At 34.6% G+C, this 25,613-nt stretch overlaps 1 protein-coding gene across 1 annotated transcript in view; it reads right to left on the bottom strand.

The window, feature by feature from the left end:
- The window catches only part of LOC107597760 (vinculin-like), a 35,300-nt gene that overhangs the window by 5,491 nt on the left and 4,196 nt on the right, over positions 1-25,613 (bottom strand). The window contains 15 exon segments of the mRNA XM_016288940.1: positions 2,196-2,498; positions 3,268-3,376; positions 3,463-3,612; positions 3,694-3,831; positions 4,862-5,061; positions 5,144-5,334; positions 6,838-7,013; positions 7,096-7,249; positions 8,914-9,061; positions 9,153-9,243; positions 12,961-12,963; positions 14,344-14,504; positions 14,975-15,097; positions 18,486-18,505; positions 18,885-18,955. Coding sequence (XP_016144426.1) covers positions 2,196-2,498; positions 3,268-3,376; positions 3,463-3,612; positions 3,694-3,831; positions 4,862-5,061; positions 5,144-5,334; positions 6,838-7,013; positions 7,096-7,249; positions 8,914-9,061; positions 9,153-9,243; positions 12,961-12,963; positions 14,344-14,504; positions 14,975-15,097; positions 18,486-18,505; positions 18,885-18,955 — 2,038 coding nt within the window.

Here is a 25,613-nt window from a genome sequence, read left to right as displayed (position 1 = left end):
TGGTACCGAAGTACCGGGTCTTTTGACAACACTATATCTTGTAAATGGATTTAACATCTAAATAAAGATGGCTCTACACCAGAAACTCAAACTATCTATAATGCTTACAAGAATAGGCTACATCCTAAAATATAATTAGAAGTACAATTAGCATCAAGCTACACTTGAACATTTATTTGCTTACCCACTTTAAACCATCATCGACTGCTTGTAATAACCTCCGATTGTGATTTATAGTTGATTCTATAATAAGCAGACACATGCACTCTTTGTATGTTTAATAAAGCTACACTGCTAATATTTGTCATAAACATCCTTTATTGCTATAAAAAATATATATACCATGAGCTGCATACAAAACACATACAGAAAATATATCGTCATAATCATTTGTCTATTTGCTTTCATATTTCATGTGTAGAAAAATGTTTCACTCGATTTTTTTAATACGGAAGATCTAGACTAGAGAGTGAACGTGCTCGGACTCATAACACTCGCGCACGGTGCTCTCCAGATCACATGATTCAGTGAAGAATTATTAGAAATGTTATTCTGTATAAAGAACATGCGAGAATAAATCTATTCTCAAATACCAACGATAACAAGAACTCAGCATCCCTTAGACACTCTTTTTCTGTTTGTTTTCACTGGTTTTCGAAACAGCGCCACCACTCTTATCCTTTTGTGCAACAGCAGCTGCTCCGGTCAGGTGATCCTAGCTCAAATCTTATTGGACGGCCCGTGTTTTTGCTTTGCGAAACTGAAAAGATTCGTCGGACTGGTGCGGAAAAAAACATCTGCATTTTCGGTGCGCCAGTGTTCACGGTCTATGTGGAAGCATCCATAGAAATGTATTGTTTTATTCCAGTGCGTCATCGCATCCGATATTCGTTTCACTTTTTCGCGCTCAGTGTGGAAAGGCTTTAAGGCTGCGATTGAATTAAATAAATATATGCGATGTGTTTCAGAGTGAAGCGCGGCACTGTGTTCATGTACACGCCGGCAGCTCATGATCCGGTGTTTTCAGCATCTCAGAGCGGCAGGAAATGCTGCTCCACTGCTTTCACGTGTATTTGAGAACACGACCGGCTCCAACCATCTTGAGACTTGTAGGTTTAACGATTAAAAATTAATAAATTAAGAAAGTCATAAACATGAATATTCTAATTTTACCCCCCCCCCCCCCCCCCAAAAAAATACTATTTTTTTTCTTTTACAGTGAAATGTAACAAACAGCTATTTTTATTTTGTTTAATTTTGTATTTAGTAGCAGTAATAATATTTTTTATAGTTGGTAAAAATATTATAATATTTTTGTAATTTTTTATAAACCACATTTTTTCCAAATTGTGAAGCCTTACAAACATGTACAGCAGCGAAATATTACAATAGCAATATTTCTTATTTTGTTTAATATTTGTAATATTAAGTAATACTACTACTAATAACAACAGATAATTTTATAGTCATATTTTCATATAAATCACAAGTTTTTTTTGCCAAATTGTGAAGCTCTAAAAACATACATTAAACATTTTGTTAGTAATAATAATAATAATAGTAATATTTTTTTGTTTGTTAGTTTTATTTTTTATTTGTTAGTAATAATAATAATAACAATTTTATAATCATGTCAATATATAAATCACAAAATTGTTGGCCAAATTATGAATCCCTACAATCATGTAATCAAATTTTATTTAGAAATAATAATAATAATAATAATAATAATAAGTATTAATATTATTATTGATAATTTTATAGTCATATTTATAATAAATCACAAAATTTTTGGTTAAATTATATCATATAAACAAGCATAACAGTGAAATATTACAATAGTAATAGTTATTATTTTGTTTAATATTTTTATTTAGTAGTAGTAGTAGTAATAATAAATAAGAAGTTATAATAAGTTAAATAAAAACTTTTATAGTCATATTTATATATAAATCACAAAAATTTGGGCCAAATTGTAAAGCCAAATAAAATTGCATTTGAAATTGAAAAACATTTTTTAATCGGATAAATCACAATTAGATATTTTCCCCATGACATGCAGCCCTACTTTCAACCAACAACTCTTCCGGCAGATCTTTAAAAGTGCACTAATATATATATATATGAGTGACGCTAGCCTATGTGATAATGATGCTGGGTGCTGTGGATGGTTGCTATGCAGTTGTGTGTCTCACCTTGGTCCTGTATGTTGGCGGCCACGGCCTTGGCGTCCATGACCATCGGTGAGATGGTCCTGCTGAGCTCGTCAGACGCCGCTTTCACGGTCTCTCTGAACTTCGGGTCCTCTGAGTTCTCCACCTCTCGCTTCGCCACCAGCAGGATCCGATTGGCTCGCCGGGCGATGCTGGTTGCCCCGGCGACCAGCATCTGAGGCTGGTGATTGGCCATAGCTACCTGACACTTGTCCAGATCTTTCTTAATGGCTTCTTCTGATGCATACAACAGAGACCTGGTGTCGATCGCTTCATCCACCAGACCTGAGAGACAGAGAGAGAGAGTTGAGATTTGTTCATACAGTTACTGTAGATGATTTATGCAAATGAAAAAAGTAAACATTGTCCCCATTCAGAGAGAACTACTAAGACAAACATTGTGATTTCAACCTATTTTTATTGTATTTTTTCCACATTATTTTTTTTTCTAATTTATTTTGATCTTTGTCAAATACTGTAACAATTTTTTTCATTGATCTCTGATAGTTTTCTGGACAAAATAACCATTTGTGGGTCGAGTACTGCTGGCATCCCGTCTGATAATTACGGATAATAAAATAAACTAAAATATTAAAAAATAAAATGTTAAATGAAATAAAAATGAAATAAATACATTAGATCCTGTCTGACATAAAAATATATGTACTAAAAATTTAATTAAATTAAAAAAATTAAATCAATAAAAATTTTAACTAAAACAAAATTTAATTCAATTAAAATTATATAAGTAAAAATAAATACATTAGATCGATAGATAACATCTTGTCTGACATAAAAAGATATTTACTGAAAATAAAACTAAATAAAAATATAAAATAAATTAAATAAAAATATAAACAATACATAGATAGATAGATAGAATAATATAAAATGTAAATTAAATTAAATTAAAATTCAATAAGTGAAAAATTCATTACATAGATCGATATATAGCATCCTGTCTTTAAAAAAAGAAAGAAAATAAACAATATATAAAAAAATAAAATAAAAATGAAATCAGTAAAAATATGAACATCAGACAGAAGTTTGTCACCTGTCATTTTCTCGACATTGTCGATCCACTGATTCTTCATGGTCTCAAAGTGTTCGTAAGCCGCCTGGTTTCCAGGATTCTTCAGGAGGATGCGAGCTGCAGAGACGACCTGACGAAAACATTTTTTAAAAATCACACTTATGTACAGTCAATTTTCCACCAGCCTCGGTCTCGTGTGAACGGTGTTTCTGTTACCTGCGGCGTCAGATCTCTGGCTGATTTGACGGCCGTCTGGATTCCCTCCACCGTGCTCTTGTTGGCCGTGCCGACTGCAGCTGCTTTCTCCGCCGTGGCTCCCAGACGACCCGAGTGATTCTCAAAGTTTGCAGCCCGCTCCTCGAACACCTGATCACACACACATTATCCATCACACAGAGGAAGATGATTTGACGGCAGCATTAGTGTGTGTCTGTGATGGTGTGGCACCTCCTCTCTGTTGGGCGCGTCTGGAGGAGTCGTTGCTGCCACTGCCAAGAGTTTGACCGGCGTAGTCGTGTCACTGAAGATATCAGACCCTAACATTATAAATGTCTTTACTGCCGCATTTGATCACTTTAATGCATCCTTGCTGAATAAAAGTATTAATTTCCACAAACCTTTGAATGGTAATGTATAGAATTTGTGAAATATCACATGATGCTGTTGGTCTCGAGAGGAAGATTTATATTCCCTCACCAGCAGGTGGAGCTCTTTACTGTATCGTTGTGCATGTGTGATATTGAATATGACTTTGCTTGCCATGCATTTATCACATTTATTTGTTTAAAAATAGTGATAGTTGTGTATTTGCATGTACATAAACGGGACTATTTTCTGCACTTAACTTTTTTTTTTTTACAGAATAATAATTATATAAAAGAAAATATTTAAAAAAAAAATAATTACAAACAGAAAAGTTATTAGAAGAAATGTATTACAAAGAAAATAAAAATAACAAAAGCACATACAAAATTAAAAGAAAAATTAAAATATAAAAATAAAAGCTTGTTCAAGCTTATTTATAGCAGTATATATAAATAATAGCTCTGTTATGATTGGCTAACCTCAGTGTAAGCAGGTGAAGTTCACTCTGTCATTTATCAAGTCAATGAGAACTGATCATGTGTTTGTGAATGATGTGCTAATGAGCTCATGCTTGAGATGTTTGTGAGAACATGAGAATATTTCTGAATGTTGTTTCTGGAGGGCTGGCTGAAGCGGGGAGGTGAGCATAACGTACTTTGAGTGTGTCCTGCAGCTGCTGAGCGATGGCGCGGGCCGAAAAGTTATTAGAAGAAATGTATTACAAAGAAAATAAAAATAACAAAAGCACATAAAATTACAAAATTAAAATAAAAATTAAAATATAAAAATAAAAGCTTGTTCAAGCTTATTTATAGCAGTATATATAAATAATAGCTCTGTTATGATTGGCTAACCTCAGTGTAAGCAGGTGAAGTTCACTCTGTCATTTATTAAGTCAATGAGAACTGATCATGTGTTTGTGAATGATGTGCTAATGAGCTCATGCTTGAGATGTTTGTGAGAACATGAGAATATTTCTGAATGTTGTTTCTGGAGGGCTGGCTGAAGCGGGGAGGTGAGCATAACGTACTTTGAGTGTGTCCTGCAGCTGCTGAGCGATGGCGCGGGCCTGAGGACCGTCTGCCTCCCCGCGGGCCGCTAGCTCGGCTAACTGCCCCATCAGGTGCTCCACCTCCTCACATTTACCCAGCAGCCCCTGCCTCTGTGACGCTGGCAGCGCATTGGCCAGACGACGGCCCTCGGCGACCAGCCCACGGATCGCAGCCTGACCTACAATCACAAACACACAACCCCTAATGCAAAGGAGATCCGTTTCACTGGAGTATGAAAGAGAGCGGGATGAGAGCCGCACCGACACCGCTGTCATCCAGCGAGGGGTTGTCGATCCATCTCTGCGCCTGCTCCATCTTCCCCTCCAGGTGAACGGCCGCTTTGGCGGGCCGAGTGTTGGCCACTGCTTTGCTGGTTTTGGACTGGAGGTTCTGCAGAGCTGTGGCCATCTGCTTCGCCAGCGCTCGAGCCTCAGGAGTGTCGCCCTTACCACTGAACACACACACACACACACACACACACACACACACACACACGCGCGCGCGCGCACAGACACACACACACAGATACACAGACACAGAGACACAGGTTTTTCTATTTTAATATACATTCAAATCGAATTTATTCCTGTGACGTAAAGCTGTATTTTCAGCATCATTACTGCAGTCTTCAGTGTCACATGATCTTCAGAAATCAGTATAATATGCTGATTTATTATCAGTGTTGAAACTGTTGCTGCTTAATATTTTTTTGGAAGCTGTGATACTTTTTTCAGGATTCTTTGATGAATAAAAAGTTAAAAAGAAGAGCATTTATTTAAAATAGAAATCTTTTCTAACAATATACACTACTGTTCAAAAGTTTGGGGTCGGTACATTTATATTCTTTCTTCTTTTGAAAGAAATGAAAACTTTTATTCGGCGAGGATGTGTTAGATTGTTAAGAAGCGATAGCAAAGATTTATATTGTTAGAAAAACTTTTTAACTTTTTATTCATCAAAGAATCCTGAAAAGTATCGCAGTTTCCAAAAAAATATTTGTCAGCACAACTGTTGATAATTCTAATAATAAATCAGCATATTATTATGATTTCTGAAGATCACATGACACTTTATACTGGAGTAATGATGCTGAAAATACAGCTGCGCATCACAGAAATAAATTAGATTTTAAAGGATATTAAAATAGAAACCATTATTTTATATTGTAATAACATTTTGCAAGATTACTGTTTTTTACTGTATTTTTGATCAAATAAATGCAGCTTTGATGAGCAGAAGACACTTCTTTAAAAAAAACTTTTGACTGATAGTGTGTATATATTTATATATAAATTAAATAAAGAAATGTTCCAAACTACTAGTAATAATATTATTGTAGAGTAAAAAAATTAATAAATAAATAAATAAAAAAAGGTATTAGTATTATTATTTATTTTATTTACAGAACTTTAAAATTACAAAGCTAATATTTATTGCCGTCTTAAGTTCTTTGCATTCAAACATCATGCCACGGAGCTTTTATTTTGGCAGAAATCTACAAAAGCTCCTCTTTTGTAGACAGCAGATTTATTTAATGAGATTCTCATTACGAAACAGCGGTTTTTGACATAATGTGACAAGTTTGCATTGCAGGTGATTTTAATCAGTCTGAAAAAGAAACTAAAGCCAAGCTGAAACAGGACGGATTCGTTTGCCAGGATTAGTGCCATCAAATCTTCAAAAGATGCTTTTTTTGAGGCACTTTTCAACAAGTAAACTAGATTAAGCCCACGAGTTCAGTTACATCTGTGAAATAAGTGCAGAAACACACGCAGCAGCTCATCTGACTCAAAAAATGTGCAGAACTTCCGAACAGCCGTTGCTTAGCTACCGCCAAACAGTCAAACAATGGAAACCGGGATTCCTCACGGAACATCCTGCTAATATTCCAAAGATCCAGGCCAAGAATCGCCACAAAGCCCTACTCAAAGTCAAGATGCTGAGAGATACGTACGCTTTCTTGAGCTCGGAGAGTTTGGCGGTGAGGCCGGCGATCTCGCCCATGCTGCGCAGGATGTCCTCTCGCTCCTTGGGATCTTCGCAGAGATCCGCGATCTTCCTGGATTCTCCCAGAAGAGCCCTGATGTTCTCCTCTCCCTCCGGACCGCCGTGAGGATCCGCCAGCCAGCTCTGCCGTTCACAAAACACGAACGGCGTTCAGAACGAAGCTTAGACAGCTGTGTGATTCATCCAGACAAGGCGGCAGGCTCACCTGAGCGGCGTCGGTTCTCTTGGCGATGGCTTGTTTCGAGCCGGTCATGGCCTCCAGTTTACGTGCCGCATTTTCCACTTTCCCCGTCAGGACGTCCAGACCCTGAGACACCTGCTGTGCTTTCTGCATGGCCACCGGACTCGCTCCCTGACCCCTGCGCAGGACACACACGTCAAACACAATGAAAAACACCTCTCGCATCCCAAATATGATCAAGCTTTCATACCAGCAAGCTTTTGAAATTGGATGAACTTCTGGTTTTGTGTCACTGATGTTATTCCTTCTTCTCCACTAACAGGACCGAATGTAATCAAATTGCTTTAAAAATGCAGCATACAATTGAAATTGTATAAAAATATTTTTATATTATTTTGACATATACACAAAAATATTTAAAAATAACTACTTTTAATATTATTTCTGAAACACAATATTTAAACAAATATTTTTAATATATAATTATTTTTTATATTATTATTAATAAAAAATATATACAGAAATTGCACATAAATTTTGCTAAAACTGTTTAAATGTAAATATTTTTACAATTATTTTTGATAAACAATATAGAAACAAATATTTTTTAATATTATCCTTGACAATCAAAATATTTAATTCTATAAATATTTTTGTATTATTTCTGTAAAAAAACTAAAATATTTTTAATATAATTTTGATAAACAATACGTAAACATTTGTTTAAATATTATTTATGATAAAAATACTTACATATATTTCATATTATTTTATTAAATATTTTAGATATTATTTTTGCCAAAAAACTATATTATCTTTGATAAACAAACTACTTCAAGCTAACTATTTTTATATTATTTTTTATTTAAATATTTAGACATACATTTACTATTTTGATGAAAAAATTAATTGTAAATATTTTTTATATTATATCTGATAAACAATATAGAAACCACTATTTTCAATATTTTTTATTAAAATATTAAAACAAATATTTTTAATATTATCTTTTAAAAATAAAAATACATAATTGTAAATAATTTTAGTATTACTTTTGTAAAAAAACACAAATGTTTTGAATATAATTCATCATAATCAATATTTAAAAGTAAATATTTTAATATTTTTTATTTTAAAAGATTAAGCATACATTTTTTATATTATTTTTAATTAAAAAGTCAAGATTTAGACGAGCAGCACAGCAATTTCCCAGCAGAGATGGAAAATGGGGTTTAAGAGGATTATGGGTAATATTAGTCAGCTGCTTTTAATAAGACGACCGGGAGAAAACCTGATGCGAGCTGTGACTCTGTGACTCAGGTTTTCTCGAATCTAAACTTTCCTTTTGGATGACTAATCACTGAAAGTGTTCAACCTACATGGACATTTTAATTATATTGTATATAATGTTTATAAATGTATATAAAAATACATTAATCATTACACCATAGCCACAATACATATATATTTTACATTCATATATATACATATATATTTCAACCTTGGTTTTCAAAATAAAATAAAATAAAATAAAATAAAATAAAATAAAATAAAATAAAATAAAATAAAATAAAATAAAATAAAATAAAATAAAATAAAATAAAATAAAATAAAATAAAATAAAATAAAATAAAATAAAATAAAATAAAATAAAATAAAATAAAATAAAATAAAATAAAATAAAATAAAATAAAATAAAATAAAATAAAATAAAATAAAATAAAATAAAATAAAATAAAATAAAATAAAATAAAATAAAATATCTGGATTTTAATACCTGGCCCGCAGCTCAGAATAAAATAAAATAAAATAAAATAAAATAAAATATCTGGATTTTAATACCTGGCCCGCAGCTCAGACACCTGCTCAGTAAGTTGTCCAAGCGTTTTGGCCGTTCCCACGATGTCTCGTCTCTCCTTCCCAGCGCAGAGTTCGCCAACTTTTCCCGCCTCGTCCAGGATCTGGCGAATGGCTTGTTCGCCCGGGTCACCTGCGACGACACAGCATCAGCAAACAGCCATCTGTGACTCTCAACGTCTTTTTTCTCATCTGATTATTTGACACATTTTTCCTTAAAGTACCTGGCTGGCTGTGCGGGTCTCGGAGCCAGTTCTTGGCTTGGGCCATTTTGGAGTCGATCAGAGCCAGCGCTCTCTTCATAGCCTCTGTGTCCTGCAAACCACGTCCACAACATCAAACACACAGTCCTGCAGCAGATTAACACAGACACCTTACATCTGACATCAGGACGTGCTGATGATGTTCTGTATCGTGTGTGTGTGTGTGTGTGTGTGTGTGTGTGGAGTTATTTTGTCAGTTGTCTGTGTGATTTATTAATAGATACGACCTCAGTGAACTTCTCAGTCTGCATTCATACACAAATTCCATATATTTCACAGATTATAACATTATAAGAAATTATAACATTATAATAACATTACAAGAAATTATAATTATATATAAAATAATTTATTTAAAGTCTGCATTCATAAACTAATTTGATATTTTCCACTTTAATGTGACAAATCTGTATTTGAGTGACAGTGTGAAGAGAGAAAAAGAAATATCAGAATGAATCTAATATTTTAAATTCTGATCTGATGTGACTTCGGTCAGATCACAGTTAATGTAATTTTTATGTCAATTTAGCTCGACATTTGCTTTTCTTATCCTTAGTATGAAGATGATAGAGAATGGCCAGTGACAAGTGTCTTATATTTTTATATGTTATACATATAAACTCTAATAATCTACAAATAATCTACTAGAAACTCAATTTATAAAAAAAAAAAAATACAATTTATATAATATTTATATATCAATATTTATACAATTATATTTCAATTTATTAATAAATACATTCTAATAAATTACATAATTAAAATAAAATTTAACTAAATATTGAATAAAAATATGTTCTATTGCAGCGGTGGCGAACTCCGGTCCTGGAGAGCCGCAGCCCTGCAGAGTTCAGCTCTAACCCTAATTAAAACTCACCTGCCTGTAGCTTCCTAATAACAAAACTCTGCAGGGCTGCGGCTCGCCAGGACCGACGTTCGCCACCCCTGTTCTATTGAAAACTAAATTAAAAACTAAATAAAGTAAAATAAAGTAAAAAATATATATAAAATAAAATGTAGAAAACTTTGCTATCAGCTAAAAATGAATAAATAAAAATGAACATTAAACTATGTGTGAACAGTAGTTTGCAAAAGCATTTTTCATTAATAATAATTAATCATTAATAATAAGCAAACTGAACAGAACTGAACTGAATTTACTAAAGTAGTGAGTTGAGAGTGAACTGAACAGAACAGAGAGAGAGAGAGAGAGAGAGAGAGAGAGAGAGAGAGAGAGAGAAAAACTAAATTAAAAACTAAATAAAGTAAAATAAAGTAAAAAATATATATAAAATAAAATGTAGAAAACTTTGCTATCAGCTAAAAATGAATAAATAAAAATGAGCATTAAACTATGTGTGAACAGTAGTTTGCAAAAGCATTTTTCATTAATAATAATTAATCATTAATAATAAGCAAACTGAACAGAACTGAACTGAATTTACTAAAGTAGTGAGTTGAGAGTGAACTGAACAGAACAGAGAGAGAGAGAGAGAGAGAGAGAGAGAGAGAGAGAGAGAGAGAGAGAGAGAGAGAGAGAGAGTGAGCGTGTGTGAGCATAGAGAGAGAGAGAGAGAGAGAGAGAGAGAGAGAGTCAGTAGTAGTATGTCCTTTTTTGGTTAAAACATTCGTCAGCTGCTGCTTCCTAAAGTTGACTCACACAGTTTGTCATCACAGCAGATAAAACACTCACACACACACACACACTCTCTCACACACACAGACACAGACACACACATTTACACACACACACTGGTCACACACACACACACACACACACATTTACACACTCACACACACACACACACTCACGATATGTAATTAAACAGAAAAACGGCCTTGTGATTTATTCAGTGATACTGAGGCTGATGGTGCAATGATACTGATGGTCCATGTCAAAGCATCACATCACATCAGAGTCCTCAGAGGTGAGCCGTTTAACACTTCTGCAACATCAGACTCAAAGCCATAAACCTCACAGTTCCTCTCATGATGAAACACACTCAACACACACACACACACACACACACACACACACACTTACACACTCACACACACTCACACACACACTCACGATATGTAATTAAACAGAAAAACGGCCTTGTGATTTATTCAGTGATACTGAGGCTGATGGTGCAATGATACTGATGGTCCATGTCAAAGCATCACATCACATCAGAGTCCTCAGAGGTGAGCTGTTTAACACTTCTGCAACATCAGAGTCAAAGCCATAAACCTGACAGTTCCTCTCATGATGAAACACACTCAACACACACACACACACACACACACGCGCTGTCAGCCGTTTCCACTCAGGCTCTTCTCAAACCCAGACTATGTATTGTCTGTGTCCAGTCTAAAACCAGGTGGTTTTCTGGTCTCAGCTGGTCTTTAGAGAGACTGTGGGACCGGAAAACCACCTTGAGCTGGTTTAAGCAGCTTTTTTAACAGCTACAAATAGGAGACAGGAAATGATGTAGAGAAGGAGGTGGGAAGACAGGAAATGACCAAAGCTGGTCAGCTCAGGTTATTCACACTTCATTCTGACAATATTAGAGCTTTATATTATTATTACAGTGAGTACTTGCAGTGAGAGAGCCTGCATTCACACACAGTATTTATAACACTTCATATCAGAGCAATACAAGATTAAACACACACACACACACACACACACACACACGAGAACCTAAAGTGCTGCTCACATTACAGCAGGACAGAGACATGTTAAACATTAAACAGAGCCATCAGTGAGTCCAGCGGCCCTGACAAACCTCTGCTTCCTTCTCCAGCGTTAAATCAGCAGAATTCATATAATATTTTTGCCTAATATTTTTTATTAAGCGTCAAAAGAGTTAAATCATGTACAGTTATCAATCATTTCTGTGTGTTATATATTATTTTAAATTATTTAAATGCATAAAAATGCATATCATTTTGTTAATAAATTATATTATTTTATATATCATTTTTTAATAAATAGTATCTTTTTTTTAAGAAATATTTTTATTCAGAAAGGATGCATTAAAATGATCAAAAGTGACAGTAAAAGTTTTCTATTTCAAATAAACGTTGTTCTTTTAACCCTCTGTTCATCAAAGAATCCTAAAAATTTAAATCTATCACAGTTTCCACAAAAATATTGTGCAGCACAACTGTTTTCAACATTGGTAATAATCAGAAATGTTTCTCGAGCAGCAAATCAGCATATTATACTGATTTCTGAAGATCATGTGACACTGAAGACTGGAGGAATGATGCTGAAAATACAGCTTTGATCACAGCAATAAATTACAGTTTTACATAGATTCACATAGAAAACAGCTATTTGAAATTCTAATAATATTTCACATTTTTACTGTACTTTTGATCAAATAAATGCAGCCTTGGTGAGCATATGAACCGCTATATTGGTTATCCCTTATAACAAAATAATTAAACTACTATAATAACATAAATAAATTAGAAAAAATAATTTCTACAACAATGCATCCCTAAATACTCAATGTCATTTAAAATATTTATATTTTTTTCATATTTTAGATGACTTGATGCTGGAAAAGGAAACGTTTTATTTCTGTGATGGCGATTCTGAAAAGAAAAGCGAGACAAACGTGTGAGATCTGCGTATTTCTCCGCGAGCAGCTCTATTCGGTTAGCATCACACACGAGCTGTCTCTTCGCTCCAAATCCAATCATCACATGTAAGCGAGTCGAGCCGAGCGCAAACCTGCTAACACACAGAGAGAGCATGCGCACAGATCCTTACCTTCTACAGCGGGAGGAAAACAAACCAAGAGAGGAGAAACAGAGCACACATTTGAACAAGAACGAGCGAAAAGATCCACTGAGAGACAAGAGAAATAAAGAAAGAAATAAAAACACAGAGCCTAGCTCTCACAAAACCCACATCTGAAAGCATTAACCTTCAACCTCAAACACTCACTTCCCCAAAACACATCAGCAAATCTCACAATATTTCATCTCACAAAATCTCATCCGTATTCCATGTTTAAAGAAAATGAAGCCTATTTTAGAGCTGTTAAGATTTTTAGCATTGTGATATTATTTATATTTTACATTTATATATATATTTATTAATAGTCACTTTAGTGTAAATTCATTACATAAAAATGATTATATATTATAATTACAAAGAAACTCAAAACTAAAATGTCCAGACATATTAAGATAATAAAAATACTCTTTTTTTTCTTTCTTTTTACACATAACAGTACTGAAGATTTGAGGAAAATATGCTTAACTTTCATTGCAATAATTGTCACAATGCATACAATTCTATTATTTATATTTTTGATATTTATATAAAATACAATTATTATATTCACATTTAGACTGTATTTCCCCTGCATGTTGTGTAATGCAAAAAAAAACCACACACACTTTATTTTAATTTAAAATAAAAAGCTATTAAATAAAAATAAAAACTCAAAACTCTAATAAAAATGTTTTTCTTTTTTCCATTGTAACAATGCATAACATCTTGATAGTCCTAAAACATACTTCGGTTTCTTTAAGAAAAATCTTAAGTTTTCGTGAGACTGGTTCATACTGATATGCTGATATTTCCATGCATGCAATCCTGCATCAGCCCCGCAGCTTCTACAGCACATTCATTCCCAAAACTGTTAAACTGTTTTCACTCTTTCCAGAACAAGTGAGCAAAAAGCAACAAACTTTGAGGCCAAAAACTTAATTTCCAATGAATTTTTTTAGTCTAAAAGTGATCTGGATGGACTTCTAGATGGACTTGTTATTATTTGCACATGCCGTTTCCAGCCAAAATCTCAGGATTTACTTCAGATCTACTGCAAAATCCAGCCAGAGAACCTGAAGCCAGCTCAACACACACACACACACACACACACACACACACCTATATTTGCAAACACCAAACAGAGTAGCTCACATTACACACTTCACCCTTCAAATCTAGACTTAAAAATACATTTGTAATATATTTTCATGCTCAAACCAACACTAGATTGCATATGCATGCATGTGTGATGTATAATGTGTTATAAACATCATAAAGCGTGAGAGCAGACAGTAAACTGCGCGGTGTGTGTTTGTGAGGTGGGTTCATCCTGCATGCACATGAAGACACCGTGACCTTTGCCCTCTCACACACCTTACTGGCCCAGGCATCCTCGTCCCAGGACGTGAGCTGCAGCACGCGGATGATTTCATTGATTTCTGCGCTCATCTTCTCCACGGTGAAGTTCCTGTTCTTCAGGGCCTCCTCCACACCTTTACCCTGAGACGTCCTGGTCGTTACGAAGATCTTGATGCCTATGTGAGACATCAACAGATAAGTTCTGCTCACCAAGGCTGCATTTATTTGATCAAAAATACAGTAAAAATTGTGAAATATTATTATAATTTCAAACAGCTGTTTTCTATGTGAATATCTGTTAAGCTGTAATGTATTCCTGTGATGCGCAGCTGTATTTTCAGCATCATTACTGCAGTCTTCAGTGTCACATGATCTTCAGAAATCAGTATAATATGCTGATCTGCTGCTCGAAAAACATTTCTGATTATTATCAATGTTGAAAACAGTCGTGCTGCCCAATATTCTTGAGGAAATTCTTCATTCTTTGATGAATAGAAAGTTCAAAAGAACAGCATTTATATATGGAATAGAAATCTTTCGTAACATTATAAATGTCTCTTCTGTCACTTCTGATCAATTGAATGCGTCCTTGCTGAATGAAAGTATTAGTTTCTCTAGATCTGCGAGGTCAGAGGTCGGATCAGACCTGAGATGAGAACGGGCAGCAGCTCCTTGACGGTGTTCATGGAGTTAACCAGCATGACTCTGTGCTCCTGATGAGTTAATTCCTGCTGCCGCTCGTCAATCATCTTGGCCATCTTCGTCATGCCTGTGGAAGCAAATACAGTCAGACGTGTGACGCTTTTACTGATTGACCAGTTTAGTCTAAAAGCTGCATACTAACCAATAGCACCACTCAAGATCACTTAATAAAGCCAAAAAATGTATGTGAACACAAGACAAATCAGAAACAGAATGAGAGATGAGCAAATCTAGTAAAATAAATAAAAGCAGCATAACACACACAAAAAAAAAACCTGATGCAACATGGTGACAAAGCATTAGGCGATAACGCAGGATGTTCAAAAGAACAGCATTTACTTGGAAATCTTTTGTAACATTATACATGTCTTTACTGCAACTTTTCATCAATTTAATGCATCCCTGGTGAACAAAATTATTAATTTCTTTAAAAAAAAAAAACCTTACTGAACCCTCGAACAGTAGTGTAGTGTAGTGTATTAATATTTACATGTACTAGAAATATTTTAATATAAATATTATTTATTAATTTTTTAATTTTTTCTTTACTAAAAGGAAAAATACAACAATCTGGAAAGTATAACTACAATGCCTTTCCCAAAGCCCTAAAGTAAATGTAAAACCTAATACAGTTTAAAAACAGATTATGAGCAAATGGTGTGAAATGAATAAAATTACATAAGGAAGCATCATAATTATAATCATAGAAGCAAAACCATCTAAATAAATAAATAAGTAAAGAAATCAGATGCAACACAAAGCATTAAGCACTAACTCAGGATTATTTGATAAATTGAAAGTTCAAAAGAACGACATTTATCTGAAATAGAAATCTTTTTTAACATTTTAAATATTTTAACATTTAATGCATCCTTGCTGAATAAAAGTATTAATAAAAAAAAAAACATTTTAACAGTACTAAACATTTTAACAGCAGCATATTTATATTTCCTAGAAATATTTAAATAATTTAATAATAAATAATTGTAACTATATAAATAAATAATTGTAATTATTATTTGCATTAAAAAAAATATTCAAAGCTGAATTTTCAGCATCATTACTCCAGTCTTCAATGTCATGCTGCCCAATAGTTTTGTGGAAAATATATTTTTTATTGTTTGATGAAGGGAAAGTTCAAAAGAACAGCATTTATTTGAAATATAAATGTTTGTAACATTATTAATGTGTTTAATGACACTTGAGCAATTTAATGCATCCTTGCTGAATAAAAGTATTAATTTCTTTATAAAAAAAGATTACTAAACTTGTTAACAGTAGTGTATTCATTTCCTAGAAATATTCTAATATTTTATTGGAAATATTTTAAAAGTTATTTACTTTTCTTTTTTTTTATTAGTTTTTTTCTTTACCGAAAATAAATAATCAGGAATCTGGAAAGTATACAGCTATAATGCAAATTCATAAACACATTTGCAGGCAAACAAAGGCAGACAATGCAAAACATTACTGATTGGTTTGTAATTTTCAGTACATTCAATGTAAGTCATTTTTGCAAATATGACAAACCCTCCTCTATGTCAACCAGCTAGATAACATTATCTCAGTGACAGATCAGTAGAAATGGGAACGACAACAATGCAGAACATCACAGAAAACCTACTGTTTACATTTGCACGCATAAAAACTGGATGCAAAAGATCAACGAATGTTGAAATTTCAGTGTGCACAGATCATATGCACTACAAGTTCTGATTCTTTATCGTATTCATTTTTCATAGATTTAGTTTTAGTCACTGCCCAACACTGTCGGCCCCACATGCATGCTTTTTTATTCACAGTCAGCAGCCCTAAATCACGTAGGAGTGACTTATTAGGCCCCAATTCCCACAACACACAGACACACACACACATGTGCTATTCATCGGTGTCCGACTGTCGTCAGGAGGGTTTTGTTGTAGTTGCAGAATGGAGACTGGTGTCATATTTCTCTGTGGCAGGACAGACCACAGCTGTGTGTGTGTGAGACAGGACAGCAAGGTCACAACAGTGTGTGTGTGTGTGTGTGTGTAGGCTACAGTAATGCATATGTATTTTAATCAGCATTACTGCACCAGGCCACACACGAACACAAACTATATTTAGAGGGAAACACAGGCTGTCCATTATGTGTGTCAGTGTTTCCAGTAATCCGTCCGCTCCTCCTGACTCAGGGATCTGAGCACAGCAGAATGAATTCATGCATGACTCAAAGCAGCTTCAGGATCAATGCAGCTGCGCACGAGCGTCTCGTCTGTACCTCTGCGAAAAGCTAAAGGTTTTCAGACTTGTGTGACATATCATTATTGCAAATAAATCAAGTTTGAGTACAACACAACCACAAGAATGACACGACGTCTGAGTAAACAGCCCAAAAACAGCATGTCTGTGGCATGTCATCAAGGTTCAGGACATTGTCAGCTATTTCCTGCTTTGTTTTATTTAGTTATTCCCTAAACAGCACTGTGATACACAGATGTTTGGGTAAATCGCTGGAGATTTCCCAGCTGCTGGACTGCATCCTAAGGGACGTTCGCACTGACAGTCATCTGCAGTGATCAATCAGCAGAAAGCTGTTCATTTTCAATGAGAGTTGGAGATTTGAAGGGATTTTACGGAGTTGAATCATTTAGCTGAATCACTAATTAATTATATAGAATCTCTGAATGATTTGTTCATGAATCGAACTGATTCAATCTGTTCACAGCACTTAACATGCCACTGGAGATGAAGAGTATCAGTATTACTGAAGATTTTAGAAAACCTGAAATACTGTTATGATTTTTTTATGGTGTTTTTGTCCTGTTTGAGCTTGAAAACTCCAGTCTCACAAGCCTAAAGGACAAAATCACAATTCATTTGTTGAATAAGACAAAAGAAATGACTTTGAGAAGATTCAGTATCATGAAAATCATTGGGTTCCAGTATTTTTAAAGACAACATACAACCAAAGAGACAAAAGCAGCAAGACCAGACGACTTAGACTATTGTTATGATATTTTTATGGTGCTTTTTGAATCTTAAAAGTGCCAGTCTCAATTTTAAGAGTGCAAAAGACTAACTAATGTATTATTTCAAATTTATTTTTTTGTGTGTGTCATACGGGTTTGGAACCACTTGGGTGAACTGTACCTTTAAGTTGAGCACAATTGTTTATGCAAATGAGCAGTGATGTAATGCAAACATTTGATACATTGTTACATGCTCAAGTCTCATTTAAAATGAACAACTCCGGTTCGTATGTAGATGCAAATCAATTTCAGTGTGAACAATCTATATACTGAACAACACCAATAATTCTGAATGATCTATACAATTATTTTCCATAATTCAAGAGTAATGCAGAGGCTCTGTATGCGTTCTGAGGCAGTAACACATGTAGAAGAGCTCTAGTGCTGTTGTGTTTGCGCATGAGCGCAGCTGCTCCAGCATGTTTAATTTAATAATCAACACACCTGCATTAGAGCACTTCCTCCTTCAACAAACAACACATGCACACTCATTCACAGACAACAGAGTTAACTAGAAGAATGTGCATTTAAATTTACATGTGTGCATTTATCCTAAGCGGCTAACATTGCATGCAAGACATGCATTTGATTTTATAAGTTCATGCATTCCATGCGAATCAAAGCCATGGCATTTAAAAAAACAACATAAGATGAAAGAAGAGGAGGTTAGAGTTGCAGGGTTGCTGTTGCATATAGATTTTCATTCAAAACAAAAGGCTGATGCAGACAAAAATATAGAGCGCCATTATTCACGCAGCACCACACACACTTAAATTGTTGTCCATGACCTTTACCTTCAACAGTGTGTGTGTATGTGTGTGTGTGTGTGTGTGTGTGTCTCACTTTATAAAGGCAGGCGGCATGTCTCTCCTCATGATGGCATCCTCAGTGGTCTGAACCGTCTCTTTGCCCACCTGTGTTGAACACACACAAAAAATACACCTATAAACCAATATAAAATAGAAAAGCACAAGAGCTTGGGAAGTTTAATTTCCTGAATATATGACTTATTTCTTCTGTGCAGCACAAAAGGAGATATATTGCATAATTTCTAGAATGTTTTTTCATAATAAATAAATTAGCAAACAGGTAAGCAAATAAATAATCAATTAAACTTGATAAGTTTGATTCACTTCAAAAAAGCAGTTCAAAATTTCTTCAGAATCAATGATTCGTTTCCGTCATCACATCCGGTGTTCATAAAAGTAGCTGCATATATTAAAATATTTTAGATACCAAAAATAAATATGTCTATTTATTAAAAATGTGGAAACCTCTGTGCTATATCAAACAATTTGAGTCCTCTTTACTACATTTTTACATTTTTTTATATTTATATTGTCCACAATGCACACGTTTGCAATGATCTTTATATAAAATGTACATTTATTGCAACAAAACTGTTGTGAATTTGTATCTTTAACGACACGTCATCATATAAACAAGTCAATAATTACACTGATTTAAGTCTCTCAGGCCGAAAGTACAAAATAACAGTTCTCGGTTCCTTAGTTGTGTGTTTGATGTGACTTCATTTCAACATTTCCACTTCTGTGAGTCAGTGTTTCATTCCAGATAATCTCTCACACACACACACACACACACACACACACACAGAGACACAGAGACACAGAGACACAGACACAGACACAGACACAGACACAGACACAGACACAGACACAGACACAGACACACACACACAGCATCATGCTCCTGCGAGCAGGTCTGCTGTCATCCAGATGACTTCATGTTTGGTTCGTCTCCAATTTGGTCTCGCTTAGAAAACTCCAGGCCACGTTTAACCGTTTTTCTCCCAAAATTAGCTCACACCGATGTAATTTTAACATGATGCAGCTAAACCAAGTCTGTCATTCTCAGCATATACCTGCAGTACTCGAGTCTGTGTATTAATGTGTATTCATGTGATGTGAAATAAGTCCTGTTTCACATCTCTGTGTTATTCTGCTCTCTATACGGCTCAGGTCTCTTTTTCAATGTAACTCAACTACACAATTTAGAAAATCATTCGTGTCTGTAGCTCAAATGGAGCTTTCTTCAAATCATTAACCCTAACTCTGAGCAAGAGTAACCACTATAAGCATAATTCTGCTCAATCGCAGGCTGCATGTTCAGACGAATCGGATCAGAGAACATTCCTCTGTTTTTCCACTCGCTCTGTCTGCGTTTCCTCACAAAAGAGCGGTATGTTCTTCTAGTACGAGCTGCTCAGTTAAAATAGAAACAGCGGCGGGTGCCTGGCAGTTCACACCACTCACATACCAGCCGTTTGTGTTTTAAACAGGAGGAGAGAGCGACACACACACACACACACAAATGGTGCTGTCAGGTTACACTGATCCTATCAGACAGGTAAGAACAGGTTGTCACAAATCCTACAGGATAGTGCACCCAAAAATTAAAAATCACTCCTCCTCAAGTAATTTAAAATCTGTATGACTATTTCTTCTGTGGAGCACAAAAAGAGGTTTATTGCATAAATTCTAGAATGTTTTTTTATAATACAGACTGCGGTTATAAAGTAAATTCTATATTAATTAAAATAAATGTAAATAATTAAGTTAAATAATTTAAATAAATAAAAAATAATAATAATAAATGACATTTTATTCTAATTAATTACTTAAAATAAATGTAAATAATTGATTAAAATAAACAACAATTAAAATACTTGAACTTAATTAAAATAAATAAAAAATAATTAGAATTACAAATGTATTAAAATTTATCGAAATCAATTTAAATTAAAATAAACAAAAAAATCATTAATAAATCAATAATACTTTAAAATAATTCAAATTCATTTAAATAATTAATTAAAATACAATTATTTAAAATAATTCAACTTAAAATAAATCAAGAATAATTTAAAATAATGAATTAATTATTAATTTATATAAAAACATTTAAAGAATTGAAATTTAATTTAATAAATTAACTAAAATAAATACAAATAAGAAAAATTAATTAAAATAATTAAATAATAAATAATTAAATGCAGTCTATTTGACTTCCGCTACATTCCGAGTCTTATAAAGTCCACAAAACTAAATTTAAAACAGTTCTGCCCTAAAATATTCCCCTTTCGTGCAGCTCATAAATCTTGTTTGCACTAATGTTCAATTCCAAAATGATTTCATGTCCATTATTTCAAACATCATTTGAAACCGTTTCAACTTTTCACTGATGTCAAATCCAACACAACACATCTGAATTGAATGAGCCTGCAGCACAACCACAAGAGAGATCAAGTGAATCGTTTTCAGTGAATAACACTTACATTTGAGTCTGTTCCTCAAACATAGCAATCACATGACTTCAGAAGACTCAAAATATATGAGCTACTTTCATGCTGATGTTCTCATCATTGTTGGAACTCAACAGCCTCATTACAAAATCAGTCACACGGGTTAGGAACGACACGAGGGGGAGGAAATGATGACAGACTTCAAACTGTCGGGTGAACTGTTACAGTTGTGCTGCCTTGGGTTTTGAGAAGCATTCAGGCTTAATGATGAGGTCACTTCCTGCAAATCTCATTACGACACTGTCAGCTCTGAACACACTCACAGCAGCTGATGAAAGCTTCATGGAGAGCTGTGAACACTGACGGTCTAGCGGCGGAAATGTGAGGACAGTCTGCTCGCGTCCGGCTAACAGATGGCTCTTTGTACGCGCTTCTCAATGCTCTACACACACAGAGACGAGCTCTCACACACCGCTCTTGTGCTCAACTCTATTAAATAAGACAACCATCTTATTTTAAAATTGAGTTGAGTTATTATAGCACCAAATATTTCGCATTTGGAGTAAAAAGAGACTAGAGAAACTCTATCATGGTGGAAATTGCAGAAACGCCACTTTGATTAGATTAGCGTTATAAAACATTTCATGACTGAGAACTGGAAAGTAAGTCGGGCTGTGCCGATGCAATCATATAGTGACTGATTAGGGATGTGCAAATGTTCAAAATCGACTAGTAAACAAAAATTGGCTGAAAATGTGCCCAACCTCCGGCCATCCGAGCTGTAGATGAGTTTGTTTCTTCATCAGGTCTGTAGAAATGTAGCATTGCATCAGTGTCTCAGCAATGGATGCTCTGCAGTGAATGGGTGCCGTCAGAATGAGAGTCCAAACAGCTGATAAAAACATCACAATAATCCACAGCACTCCAGTCCATCAGTTAACATCTGGAGAAGACAAAAGCTGAAACTAATCCAGCATTAAGACGTTTTTAGAGTCCATAATCCATAATAACTCTTCCTCCAGTGAAAAAGTGTTCTGGTCTGAATCAAGAGAGAAATCTGCACAGATCAAGCAGCGTTTAAAACAGTCCAAAACAGCTCTAAACAAATACGTCAGTGGATTTTGATGTGAGAGACAACAGGAGATGAAGCGTTATTATGGATTATGGACTCGTACTTTAGCTGGGAACAAAACGGTTTAAAGTTATAAAAAACCTTTTAACAATGGACTTTTTTTTCATATGAACATGCAGCTTTTGTCTTCTCCAGATGTTAACTGATGGACTGGAGTGCTGTGGATTATTGTGATGTTTTTATCAGCTGTTTGGACTCTCATTCTGACGGCACCCATTCACTGCAGAGCATCCATTGCTGAGACACTGATGCAATGCTACATTTCTCCAAACCTGATGAAGAAACAAACTCATCCTAATCTGGGATGGCCTGAGGGTGAGCACATTTTCAGCAATTTTTACTTTTTGTCTGAACTATCCCTTTAAGATTTTTATTGCAACATATATAAATAAACATGCATGCAGTAAGTGTGTATAAGAAGACTCGATTATGTCATTTGCAATGCTTCACGGAAGACGACGTTCTGTTCTTTTGCAACAATTTCCGCTTCCAATCAACTTCTCTAGGATTATAAACACTTTTTTGTGAACAACGAAGTTAAAATCATATTGACTTCTGTCTTCTACAGAATCTTAAAAGTTAAAGTCAATTTGTGGTGCAAATAAATGTTGCGCTCTATGACATTGTAAAGCATGTGCATCGTATCACGACATAGTTGGCGATAACCAGCACCAAAACCAAGACACTTTCCAGAAACAGGAAGTCAGTCTTTAACTGGACTTTGAGTTATCCTGACGCCAATCCAACCATTCCAATCTCGACGGGGTTTGTAAACCCTTTTAATTAACCTCATAAACCACAGCCATCCTCACTAACCACAACATAACTAACCCAGTCCTTTCCGCCTACAAAAGCAATACAAGATCTGGCACCCAAACAAGCCAACAACACTGTGTGATGGATATAAAAACTCTGCATGAGTGAAGCTCTGCTCTCGTCCCACGTATCTCTTAAAGAGTTATTTACATACACATTATCTCCGCGTGTAATTAAACTGCTTTCCCCGGCAACAGGCTGATGATAAACGTTCCCTCCTGTGAGCGCCGGCTGAATGGAGAGAGACAGTACATCTGTCCGGTCCGAGACACATAAACAACAATGAGCCGACTGACTCCTAGTCTGCACTGGAAGGAATATTACGGAGGAACTAAAAGCTCTTCTTCTCTCTCAGCTCTGGAACATTATAATCCTGAGACAAAGCCCAAGCTTCCAGAGCTTCCTCGTCCAGAGCGCCTCCAACCCCCTCCATCCATTCGTTTGAGGACACAAGCCACAGAAAACTTCCTCAGAGAACCTCACAGACAATCTGGAGGAAGCAACGGCTTCCAAAACCAATTCAAAAGGCTCCAGGACGACTGTTTGAAGTCCTATAACAAAAATGAACTTTGGCCATCTTGAAACTAGATTACTTCGAAATTAAGGCCCTATGAAATAGTTTTATTTTTTCCCCAAATTCTGTTTGATTTAATTTCTGGATTCTGTTTTAACAGTTAAATTAAATATTACTAATCAAAAACAACAACTAATTAAAAGTATAACAAAGTACAGTTTTAGGGCCCTATGAAATTAGTTAAATTTTTTCCCAAATTATTTTTTTTCCAGTTTAATTTTTCTGGATTCTGTTTTAACAGTTAAAGTACATTTTGTTGATCAAAAAGCATGTCTAATTAATAACAAACATTGATTAATTACACTTTCAGAACCCTATGAAATCAGTTTTACTTTTTCTCAAATTCTATTGAATGTTTTCCGCCTTTTTTCTGGATTCGTTTTTTTTCTCCCAGTTTTATTTTTTTATTATTCTGGTTTAATGGTTAAATTAAATTTTATGAATAAAAAAAAAAACACTTTTAATTAACTGAAATCATGAAACTTAGACAATTTAACAACAGCTGATGAAAAGGTTAACACAAATTAAATTTTTAGGGTCTACTGTGTTTTCCGGATTCTGAATTCTGTTTGAATTATTTAATTAAATAAACAGTGATTAAATTTATTGAACAAAAGCATGTCTAATCAATTGAATTTATAAAAAATTCATCAACAGAATAATTTATAATTATTATATATTTTTTTACAATAATAAGGCCCTATTAAGTATTTTATTTTATCAATTTTATTTTATCAGAAATTCTATGTTGTCTGTTTATTTTATTCTGGATTTATGATTTAATACAAATTTATTATCAACAATGGTGGTAATTAAATGAAGCCATAAAACATCAATTTAATCTCAATTGAATTCATCTTTTAAAATGCAATCAAATTAATATGAACAATTCCTTTTAAATTTCAATTGTAAATAAAATAAAATTAAATTAAAAAATGAATGTATTTATTTATTTAAAAAAGTAAGACTTTGAGAAGTACATTCTAATCTAAAATAATATATTTCTGTCACAATTTCTTCAGGTTAAACCAAACTTTTATTTTGGCAGGTTGTAGTGAAGACCTTTGAGTTTGTGTGTGTATTTGACTCTAGTTTTCTCAAATGAAATGGTGAAATGCTGGTGAAGTGACTCTGAGATGAAGTTCATGTCCTCATACAGTGAGACGCAGACGAGCGTCACGCGTGTTTGAGTTTGTGCAGACGAAACTTCACCGCTCTTTCACACAGAGACCCGCAAAACATGCAGACTTCACATTAGACAGTCTATTTGCGCTTCAGTATCATCGTGATTTTTCATGATTTGCGGTATCATTCGTGTCCGTAGATGAATGCAGCTTCTGTTTAAGGTGATAATGAGCTGCGCTGATCATTCGCTGGCTGTATTCTCACATGAAGATCTGCAGCGAGTCTTGTGGTTGAGCTGATGCTGTGAAAGATCACATTTCAGCGTAAAGCAACTTCCTGCAGAAGCTTTCTAGGAAGAGCGTCAAGTCTGAGATCTCCACTGCGATTCTCTTTCCTCTGGAAGTCCATGCTTTTAAGGCTGGAACAAGTGCAAATGGAAAGGAAATAAACAACTCCCTTCTCCTTTGGTGCCTGTGTAGAATGCAGATCTAGAAGAAATCTCCTAAAATAAGAACTGAAGGAGTTCATGGCCTTCAGCAGCAGTAGTCTTGCCTAATCCAGCTGGATTTCTCTCAGTTAACAAACGCTTCTCTTGTAGTGTTGGGAGGAGGCTTTCGTCCGTGTGGTCTTGAGAAATCTTCAGCCAAGCAGCGTTTGACC

Source organism: Sinocyclocheilus grahami, unplaced genomic scaffold, assembly GCF_001515645.1.
Source record: "Sinocyclocheilus grahami isolate Dianchi unplaced genomic scaffold, SAMN03320097.WGS_v1.1 scaffold236.1, whole genome shotgun sequence".
In the NCBI taxonomy this organism is placed as follows: Eukaryota; Metazoa; Chordata; class Actinopteri; order Cypriniformes; family Cyprinidae; genus Sinocyclocheilus; species Sinocyclocheilus grahami.
Note: the sequence above shows the minus strand (reverse complement) of the source record. Positions and strands in the feature narration are given on the sequence as shown.